Source organism: Gopherus evgoodei, chromosome 4 (genome assembly GCF_007399415.2).
Source record: "Gopherus evgoodei ecotype Sinaloan lineage chromosome 4, rGopEvg1_v1.p, whole genome shotgun sequence".
Classification (NCBI taxonomy): domain Eukaryota; kingdom Metazoa; phylum Chordata; order Testudines; family Testudinidae; genus Gopherus; species Gopherus evgoodei.
In genome coordinates this window covers 122103228-122114958 of record NC_044325.1, presented here as the reverse complement: position 1 = coordinate 122114958, position 11731 = coordinate 122103228, and the positions used below count along the sequence as shown (strand labels likewise).

Genomic DNA, 11731 nt, shown 5'->3' with positions numbered 1-11731 from the left:
CGTAATGCATGCTAACCAGCAGGTTACAGATGCACTATGTACATTAAGGTCATATGTTGCTATGCATTCCAGAGTGTTTTGTCTACTGCCTACTCTATGAAGAACTTGCAGCTATTGCCAGCACTCACAGGGAGATGGTATCAGAGGGGAAGCCGTGTTAGTCTGGATCTGTAAAAGCAGCAAAGAATCCTGTGACACCTTACAGACTAACAGACGTTTTGGAGCATGAGCTTTCGTGGGTGAATACCCACTTCATCAGATGCATGTAGTGAAAATTTCCAGGGGCAGGTATATATATGCAGGCAAGCTCACAGGGAGATGGGGCACTCAAAAGCCCAGAGTGCTGAATAAATGTAAATCAGTTGCTATAAGCATCATGATTAATTATTTTTCCCTGCAGATAACAAAAAAGTTAACACGAATGACTGGAGACAATCACACCACAGTGACCAAATTCTTTCTCGTTGGATTAACAGATCGTCTGGAGCTGCAGGTCCCGCTCTTCGTCACGTTTTTTCTCATCTATCTCATCACCGTTATGGGGAATATAGGGGTGATCTTGGTAATTCAGATCGACCTCCAACTCCACACGCCCATGTACTTCTTCCTTAGCAACTTGTCTTTCTTAGATGTCTGCTATTCCTCCACCATTGCTCCCAATATGCTGGCCAATTTCTTAGAGGAGAGCAAAGCCATTTCTTATAGTGGGTGCATTATGCAATACGGCTTCTTTGTTGTGTTTGTCACCACTGAGATCTTCCTCCTGGCTGCGATGGCATATGATCGTTATGTGGCCATTTGTAACCCACTGCTCTACATGGTCACCATGACCAAGAGAGTCAGCATAACGCTGGTGGTTGGATCGTATTTCTCAGGCTTGATTAACTCTTTGATAAACACAAGCAGTTTGCAGAGATTATCCTTTTGTGACTCCAATGTCATCAATAACTTTTACTGCGATCTCACCTCTCTCCTGAAACTCTCCTGCAGTGATGTCTCTGTCAACGAGAGGCTACTCTTTACCTGTGGCAGTTTGTTTGAAATGAGCACATTTCTGATCATCATCATCTCGTACATTCTTATTGTAATTGCAGTGCTGAGGATCCATTCTGTCCAGGGCAGGCATAAAGCATTCGCCACCTGCACCTCCCACTTGACAGCTGTGACTATATTCCATGGAACCATTTCTTTCATGTATTTGCGACCCAGCTCCAGCTACTCACTGGATACAGATCAAATAGCCTCTGTGTTCTATACAATAGTGATCCCCATGTTGAACCCCCTGATCTACAGCCTGAGGAACAGGGATGTGAAATGTGCTGTAAGGAAACTGCTAAGTAGAAAAGTGATTATTACTCAGTGAAAATCTAGCATAACATCCTTCAGAGTAACTAACGGGGAAGGGTGGTAGGAGAAAGGGGTCTATGCTGGGGTGGAACCAAGAACTCCATGACAGCAGCATCGCCAGAAACAGTGTAAAGGCTCTTTCAGGTGACAGATGTGTAAGGTGTTTATCAAAACCACACAATGTGCATTGCATAATGTAAATTCACTAAAGCCAATTATATCACTTAAAAGTTCTGTGCTGTCAGATCCTGGGTAGAATAGCATTGAATCAGTCTGCTCCATTTTTATTCTAAATAAATAAAACACCTTTCATGTAACCCCCATTCCCAAGTGCTCAGCCCACTCTCGTGGTTAACTGGATGGTGTACCAATACTCCTGACCCCTACTGGGTGGAATCAGAGTTATGTTCACAGCATACAAATAGAGACGTTAGATGTAAGCCTAAAATACACTTTTGGAAGGTTGCAACATAACACTTCTATTTCTTTAGAATTCAGAACAATTACATACAAGAACCCTGAAACAGAGAGAGACAAAGCAGGCTGCTCCCTAAGGCTATGTCTACACTGCACATTCTTTAGGGTGGCATGTAAATCCCCTCACCTGGCATGCCTCCTAGCAGCACTATAAATAGCAGTGTAGGCAAGGAGGCATTGCTTAGATGAGCAAAGACACAACTGAACCTGTAAGTTATGTACCATGCATGGTTCTGTACATGCCCAACCACTGTCTCCTCAATCTACACTGCTAAACTCACCCCCACCTTGTTCCAAATTAGCTCTCTGCAGAATGACTCGGATCATAAGTTTCCTTATAGAGCCTCCTGGCTCTGGGTGATCACTTTTCCCAAGTGCAGGACACACAGCCTCAATTGCTCTGGGACTGGGTGGTGGAGCTCCAGCAACCCCTGTGCCCCATTGTGAGCTCCTATAGCAACTCCATCTTAGTTCAGACTTTACTGCAGGGCCAGATGTTATTCAAGCATGAGTGCTGAAGAAATTTGCACAACTACTAACTGTGAGATGACTGCAGGAAAGTTAATATAATGCTGATGTTCAAAAAACGATACCGAGATGATCCTGGCAATTACAACAGTAAGCTTAATTTCAGTACCAGACAAATTGGTTGAAACTATAGTAAAGAACAGATACATAGATGAACATATTTGTTAGGGAAGAGTCATCATGTTTTTTTGTAATGGGCAATAATGCCTCACCTATCTATTAGGATTCTTGGAGCGGGGTCAACAAACATGCAGACAAGGGTGATCCAATGGATATAGTGTACCCGGACTTTCTGAAAACCTTTGACAAAGCCCATCACCAAAGGCTCTTAAGCGAATTAAACAGTCATGGGGTAAGAGAGAAGGTTCTGTCATGGATCAGTAACTGGTTAAAAGACAGGAAACAAAGGGTAGGAATAAATGGTCAGCTTTCACAATAGAGAGAGGTAAGCAACAGGGTTCCATAAGCAACTGTATTCAACATATTCATAAATTATTTGGAAAAAAGGGTGAGCAGTGAGGTGGCAAAACTTGCAGATGATACAAAACTATTCAAGATAGTTAAATCCAAAGCTGACTGCAAAGAGTTACAGAGAGAACTCACAAAACTGAGCGATCAAAACTTTACAATCAATCGGGCAAGGAAATGACAAATGAATTTCAGTGTTGATAATGCAAAGTAACGCACATTAGAAAACATAAACTAGGGACATTCTCCCATTGGCGAGCTCCCCACTCAGCATGCTGGCTTTTGGGGATCCCATTCCTAATCAGCTTTCTCTCCCCCCTCATGGCATAGGGGACCCAGGGTCCTAGCTCAGGTTTTGTGAATCCTGGAAATTTTCTAGGGACCTAAACGTTAGGCAATATAACACTGAGCATTCCAATGCCTAAGTCCCTTGGTGAATCTGACCTTACACATTTTCTTTATTGGTTTTGATTAGAGCTCATTAGAAAAGAAAATTTCCATTCCGTAGGTAAATCCAAATTTTGAAATTCCAAATAAGAATGAAATGTTGACATTTCAAACTTTACCCGGGAATGGAAATTTCAAACAAGAATTTCAGTTCAGAAACATCGAAAAGATATTTTTGATAATCTTGATTTTTTTTTAGGAATTTTAAAACGATAATGTAATGTAAGATATTGTAATATAATATAGATTAAAGTTTTAATATAATATAAAAGTAAATATGAAATAAAACAATATGATAAACTCAAAATGAAACATTTTTACCTTATCATAACAAAACATTTTGACATTATCAAAATGAGAAAGTAATACATATTTTAGTTAGACGTGTTCCCATCCAAAATTTAATCAAAATCAATGCATTCCTGCAAAATGTTCTTTTTTTGTCAAATTTGCATTTTCTGACAGAATTGTTCCATCAAAATTGTTTTGACCATCTCTAGTTTTGATGTTTCTAAAGATTGTTTTTCAGGATGTATATCTACAGGGAAGAAGGTAGACTGATGTCTTTTGAAAGTGCCTCTCCTACGCCATACACCAGAACATGCACTGGATGTGACAATGGGACACTGCTCCTTTCTTTCAGCAGCCTGCCTGTGTGACTACTCCCACTTCGAGAGAATATCAATCTAGAAAATGGACAAGTGGAGCAGGAGGTTCCTGATTCAGCTGTGGATAAAGAGTGATGAGCCAGATCTTTAGCTAGCATGAATGGGAATTGACTTCAGTGGAGCTACATTGACTATTCTGGAGGTAGATATTCTAAGAACACTAGATCCTCAGATGGTGTCAGTCAATCATCTGCACCTCATCACTGTACAAAATTAATGAAACAGTCCACATCCTTGATCTCCAGACACATGCGGCAAATATGCCGACTGGACACATTTCTTTACAATCAAAATACATTTTAAAAAAAATAGAAATAAAAGTTTTAATACTCCGAGATGCTCTTTATTTTGCAATATGTTATTCTTACCTAAGTAATCACTTCTCTTTCTCAGAATGTGAGCAGCATGGGCATCATTTCCCTTGTCACTGTGCTTATTCTGCAACAGAAAAAAACAATACAAATGTGCTGTTCAGATAATCAAGACTCTGATTTCAGTGAGTCTGAGCTCCATGTGAATTAGTTCTAAATGACAATTGTATCCACATGTCGGAACCAAAGGAGAAAATTTATACCATCTCCTTTGGAGCTTAACAAAACAAACCTACAAGAGGGAGATGTCTGATGTTCTTGATCCCAAATGGGATTGTTTTTATAGGTCAGAGGAGTTGTTTATATTTATTTTTGTGGCATATTGGGACAGAATCCTTGGAGTGCTGCCAAGTCTGAACATGAGGCCAGGCACAGGTGGGATTATTAGAACATCTTTCATGTCCCCTGGCAATAACCACCAACAATTGTGTTGCCTACAAAACCTGTGCAAACTCCCTGGTGATTCTTGTATCTCTTTTTTCAAAATGAACCAGCTATTTTTCTCAGGCAGGAAACCTGAACAATCCCTCTGGTGGCTTGAACACTAGCCTGATACTCAGGAGACATGGTCATTTCCTTTCTCCATCACAATCTTCCCATGTGACATAGGGCAAACCACTTAGTCTTTCTGTTCCTGCAAATTGGGGATATTAACGCTCCCCTACCTCACAAGGATGTTGTGAGGATAAATATATCAAAGCTTCTGAGATACTCTGGTCATGGGGCCATATAAATAGAGCCAAGCCAATAACTGATCTTTCACTTCTGAATGTAAAGTGCTCATACACCTTGCAGGCTTCCAGTTCTCAACTTGAGAGAGAGACAAGGTGGGTGAGATAATGTCTTTTAATGGACCAACTTCTGTTGGTGAGAGAGAGACCAGCTTCTGAGCTTACACAGAGCTCTTCCTCAGGCCCTGGAAGGAACCAAACCCCTTTCCCACCACCTCCTTGATGCACTGTAAATATTTATTTAAACAAACAAAAACAAAACAGTATTACCTGTATCTTATCATTATTAGCCTCCAGTCCTTCCTCAGAACTGAAAAAGTTGTCTGAGCTGGTCAGGTATCTCCGGCTTCCTCAGGGCAATAACTATTTACTTTGTCACTGGCATGGCTTTCCTAAATCGAGGCTTGTGGCATTGGAGGGTTGGGATCATCTCATCACACACAGCCCCAAGGAGGTCTTTTTCCTCATTATGAAGTTCTGAAGCCACTGTTTGTCATCCCAGTTTTCCAAAATCATGCAATCTCACAACACCAAGCTGGTTCTCCTGGACCAGAAATGGGGGTCCATCCATGGGCATACCTTGTCAATACTGGCAGTCACCATATCTGTTCCATGGCTCCAGAGGAGATTGTCAGTCACCCATTATGGCCAGCCATCTTCATCACCATGTCAGAAAGTTCTGTCCAGATTCCATCCAGCATCTTGCCAGTGGCCCACCCCACTGCATGAACACTTGTCCCTCAAGAAGGAGTGTTAGGAGTGCGAGTGCCAATGTAGGATCCTGGCTTGTATTTTCGCCTGAGATAGTATTTTAAGTTTTGTTTGCCTGTTTGATTTATACACACACACACACTTACTAATATGTGTGAATAAAGGGACCCTTACTAAGGACAAAGGCAGACACCATGTATGCTGCTTTTGCCTAAGCCAGATGGGTTTATTAGTATAATGGGAACTGATAAGAGCAGTAAAAGTGTTACTGGGCATGGTGGGAGTGTAATATATAAGCACACACTTGAAGACGGCCTCAACTCCCATCTCAAGGCAAGCAACCAGTCAGGAGGGGCAAAGGGGAATTGGGGGAAGGTAAAACAATAAAAGGCCAGAGAAATGCCTGCCCCTGACTGTAGCACAACCTCACTCCTTACCCCTCTCATGGGGCACAGAAGGGGTGGGATGAAGACCCCAGACCCACGACCCTCTGAAATGGAATGTGACGGTAATTTGTAAGGGGTGGGACTGTGCACGTGCATTTCAGATATAATTGTGCATACTGAGGAGGTGGAGAATGCTGGGAAACAAGGCTCTGTGACCTCAGAGTTATGGAACACTTTTGCTGGAAACTAACTCCAATAAACATTGCATTATCAGCACTTTGGACTTCTGGTTAGCTTTCTGTCTGTGTAACAAGAACCAGGGGAGTGAGAGGGTGAAGGGAAAGCCTGCTAACAAGGAGTAGGAGCAGAACCACCATCCTTCCATGTCTTCCACCCAGTATGGCCAGAGGGAGAGATGAGCTGGTACTGCCATGGGCAAATGTGTAAAAGGGATTGGCCGTGGCAACGGCACTCAGACAGGCAGTTCCTAGAGTGTCTCCTGTGAGGCACAGAACCTGGGATACTGGCTCTGAAGTGGTAGTGCTGCTCTGGCATAACAACAGTGGCAGTGTGGATGCAGGTATATGCGTCTACACAGGGTTTGACCTCTCTCCAGCACAGTGTATGTGGACACTACATGCAGGTCTGAGGAATATGCAGGAGCATGTACAGAGTCAACTATCCAACTATGCATGGAAGCATAGACGTAGCCAGAGGAGGGATATTCCAAGAGCACAAAGGTTGGTTAAGCACTCAGCTCCCAATGAGCATCTCTGAGAACTAGGTATCCAACAGCCTTTTTGTGCCTTTGAGCCTCAGGATCACCTAAATGTTGGACTTATGTGTCTCAAATGGCAATTAGTTACCTAATGTACCTTTGTAGATCTGGCTGAAACATCTTAAAATTCTCTGACTCAAATTTCTGTGATCATCAGACATTAGCGTTGAACACACCTGGGGGGAAAATGTATGGCCATCCATTGTATCCAGCAGTGACATCATGGCATCTCACATGCTCCCTTGTGGCTATAAAGCCCGATCTGCGAGGATCAAGATTATAAATGGATGTCACTTAGAGATACGCAGGCTCCCACTGAAGACTTGGCCTGATGCTTGACTGTTTTTTCAATCAGTTTTTCTTGTGCGTCTTTCTCAAACTGTTTGATAGTTGCTGTCCTTTCAGGTCTCTCCTTGGCTGTGTCTTCAAACTGATCTGTATTCATGTTGCATGAGTTGAGATTCTGTTTTCGGTGGTCTTTGAAGCATTTGTGTTGAGCACCTTGCTTGTGCTTTCCAAGTTCCCTAATCCTGCAAACACATGTGCACGTGCTTAATTTTACTCATGTGAGTAGTCCAATTGATGTCAAAGGGATTACTCACATGTGTAAATTGAAGCAATCACATAAGAATGCCCAGGACTGAGATCTATGGTACTGGAAAGTCCATGGAAAATCTCCATTGAGTCCAATGGTCAATGCTGCTGAGGTCCCAGGTTCAATCCTGCTGTCAAGGTTTTTTCCCCCACTTTGAACTTTAGCATCCAAAAAGTGGGGACCTGCATGATCACTTTTAAGCTTAATTACCAGCTCAAATTTGGTATGCTGCCACTAGCCAAAAGTCTGTGTCTGGCACACTTCTGTTCCCCCAAAACCTTCCCTGGGGAACCCAAGAGCCAAACCCCTTGGGTCTTAAAACAAGGAGAAATTAACCATCCCCTCCTTTTCCCCCACCAATCCCTGGTGAGTTTAGACTCAATCCCTTGGATTCTAAAACAAGGGAAAAAATCAATCAGGTTCTTAAAAAGAAAGCTTTTAATTAAAGAAAGAAAAGGTAAAAATTATCTCTGTAAAATCAGGATGTAAAATGCTTTACAGGGTACTCAGATTCATATAGACTAGAGGGACTCATCCCCGCCCTTAGCCTGAGATTCAAAGTTACAGCAAATAGAGGTAAAAATCCTTTCAGCAAAAAGACACATTTAAAAGTCAAGAAAACAAACATAAGACTAATCCGCCTGACCTGGCTAAACTTACAGTTTGGAACATGAAAGACTGATTCAGAAAGATTGGGAACACCTGGGTATACATCTGGTCCCTCTTAGCCCCAAGAGCGAACAACAAACAAAACAAAAAACACAAACAAAGACTTCCCTCCACCAAAGATTTGAAAGTATCTTGTCCCGCTATTGGTCCTCTGGTCAGGTGTCAGCCAGGTTCACTGAGCTTCTTAACCCTTTACAGGTAAAATAGACATTAACCCTTAATCATCTGTTTATGACACCTGCCTACCGAGGTCTATAAGTGTTACAGATGTACATCAAATTATCCATCCCCAGGGGCAAGTGTGAACTGTCTTATGTTCACAGCTTCCCAACCTTAACCCCAAGCATAACTCTGCAGAGTTTGGGGAAGTTCTGAGGGAGAATCTTGTTCCATGATTGAACTAACCTGTAGAAGCTATTGGTTCCCCTCTGTCTCAGAAACATAGGGATTGCCAGACAGGATAAGACACAAGGTTTATCTAGTCCAATAGCCTGTCTATGACATTGGCTTATACCAGATGCTTTAAGGAAAGTGTAAGAACCTCACAGTAGGCAGATGTGGGAGAAGCTGCCCGCAACATTAGGTCTCCTCCTAATCTCCAATAGTCAGAGATTAGTTTAAACCTTCAAGCATGAGATTTAATCTCTCTCCCAGAAATATTTTCTTTAATTATAACTCTTGATATTCTACATATGCATATAAATAGCCTATCCCTTGTTGAACTTCACTAAATTCTTGACCACAATTACTTCTTGTGGCAATGCGTTGCCTAGAAAAATCATACATTTTTTGTGAAAATTACCTTCCTTATCTTAATTTTGAATTTCCTAACTTTTAACTTGATTGATTTTTCTCCTGTTCTTGTGTTATGAGACCTGAGAAGAGATGTTCTTGATCTATCTTCTATAGACAATTCAATCTCCACCAACTGGAGAATGAAAACAATGGTATATTAGGTGATAGTCTGTTTCCATCTTGGCATTTTGTCAGAGGCCCATGCAGTGGTTATTCTGACGTTCAATTAGTTCTCCCTAAGAATCATCTGCATTGTCCAAAGAGGATGGATCTAGACTGTTCTCAGTGGTGGCAGATGACAGAACAAGGAGTAATGGTCTCAAGTTGTAGTGGGGGGGGTTAGGTTGTATATATTAGGAAAAACTATTTCACTGGGAGGGTAGTGAAGCACTGGAATGGGTTAACTAGGGAGGTGGTGGAATCTCCTTCCTTAGAGGTTTTTAAGGCCTGGCTTGACAAAGCCCTGGCTGGGATGATTTAGTTGGGAATTGATCCTGCTTTGAGCAAGGGGTTGGACTAGATGACCTCCTGAGGTCCCTTCCAACTCTTATATTCTATGATTCTGTGATCATAAGTGATAACTAACATAAGGACTCTAACAGGGTCTAAAAATAGGTTTTTTTTCCTCATTGAGTATATCTATGTGCCATTCCAAGGAGTGTGATTTCAGCTTGCATATTCCTTAATCTCTGTGGCAGTGGTGTAGGTCTGAAAACCTAACTTTGACAATTGTTTTAAAGGATAATTATTTTAAGTGGTAATATTATGAGTGGGTACAGATTAGACAGAAGTGGGAAAATAATTTCCTGTTCCCTGGGTATATTCAAGATTTCAAAATATTTTCCCCATTCTACACTGGGATGAAACCTTGTCTTCTGGAAAAACTTCACAGAAAATGAGAGACAAAAGCCTGACCTATGAATAGCCAGTAGCTCAGTGGTTAGGGCACTCTTCTAGGATAAGGGATGTCGTTGAAAAACAGAGTTCTCACTCTCAGGTTGCGTGCAGCAAGTCAGATACTTTATTATCTCTAGCAATTGTGTGGAGGTAGAGAGCTAAACAGGTCTCTCTCCAGGTAAATAATTACAGCAAGCATTTATACCTTTGTTACATACAATAATGGCAACAGCTACATTTTGTTTATACATAGGTCATCCTGATATCTTATTTTTCTCACATCTATTTAGACTTGTCTACATTCCATACTTTATCTAACACAAGGTAGCAACAACTTCTCACACAGTTCTTTCCCACTCGCCTCACACAATCCTCACTTCTACAAATCTCACGTTATTAGGGTTAGAGCTAGCTTGATTCTTTCTCACTGAAGGGACTTTTTGCATTGAAATCCCCTTAAAATCTCTGCCAGTTCTTTCTTTACTTCCACAGGGATGAACTGGTGGATTTTCAACAGCTCCAGGGAGACCAGCTGACAGTCACTAATGTGACTTAGCCCTCCAGTTAAACCCCAGATACCACCACTCAAAATGCCACCAAGCAATTGCCTGGTGAGTCAAAATGACTTGACCACCCTAGAAAAGGTTGGGGGAGAAAGAATGCTGGAGAGAATGTAGTAACATTTACAGAAAGGGGTGCAACAGTTTGTCAGTATACATATCTGCGGTACCATTCCCCACAGCTCACTTTGCTCTAGGCAGACCCACAGTTTCTTGTGGATGCTGATCCCCAGGCCATACCTAACTTTCTCCAAACTCACTATCTCCCCCCCACACACACACACACTGTTCACAACTCCTACTTCCCCTTTTTCAAGCTATGTTGTTTGTTTGTTTGTTTGTTTGTTTGTTTTCCCCCTCCCCCTTCAAACTCCACCCTACTTGCATATTGCCTCTACACTTAGCTCTTCTGGAATGAGTTAGGTCTGGCTTACATAGCCCCCAGACTCCTCCTACCCACAACAGCCACTGAGAGGAGTAGATAATTAGAGTTAGCTGCTTGGTTTTTTTGTTGTTTTATTGTTCCCCCACGTGGTTCATACTGTCACACCAGGGAGACTCAGATGCAAGACCCCATTCCAAATCAGGCACTTGGACCTGGATCTCTCACATCCCAGATCAGGCTTACAACCACTGGGCTATCAAGATAGATTTTCTCTCTGTGTCCCAATGGATCCTTTATTATTCATACAAAGTAGAACAGCTCCAAAAGGAGAGATAGAGAGGCACCATAGAATAGAAAATAGGGCAGACATAAGGGCACTCACCTGTGATATTGGAAACATAGATCTATTTCCCTGCCCTTAATTAGGCAGAGAAGTGACTTGAATAGGGGTCTCCCACATCCCAGGTGAGTGCCCTGATAGCTGGGATTTGGCTATTATGGGGTTGCTCTCTCTATGTCTCCAGAGGTTAACCAGAAATTCCATCCTGAACCTGAGAAATATTTAATCAAAACTGAGACATTCCAACTAAAAGATTTCTATCTGGCAAATCCGTATTCTTGGTGGAAAATCCATTTTATTCAAAAGCTCCCAGCCAGCTTGAGTGCAAAGAATGGACAGGGCCCACTTTGAGAGCAGCTGTTCAGGATTTTGGTTTAGCCTCATCATTCAGTGTGTGGTCCCAGGTGTGACAGGGGGCTGGGCAAGAGCTGCTGACTCAGCCCTCTGTCACGCCAGCTCCCATTAAGGGAAGCATATTGGAGCTGGCTATAAAAATCTGCAGCTAACTGGTGAATGGGAGACAGTTACCCATCCAGTTAGCCTGGGGCTATATAAATGGCTGGGAAGAAGGAAGCCAA

The 11731-nt window shown here is 42.2% G+C and overlaps 1 protein-coding gene across 1 annotated transcript; it reads left to right on the top strand.

Moving 5' to 3' along the window:
* The first annotated feature begins 376 nt into the window (after positions 1-376).
* LOC115650600 (olfactory receptor 1052-like) lies at positions 377-1363 on the top strand. The gene has a single exon (XM_030560787.1). It carries the CDS (start codon positions 377-379, stop codon positions 1361-1363), a length of 987 nt encoding a protein of 328 aa, XP_030416647.1.
* Positions 1364-11731: the final 10368 nt, after the last annotated feature.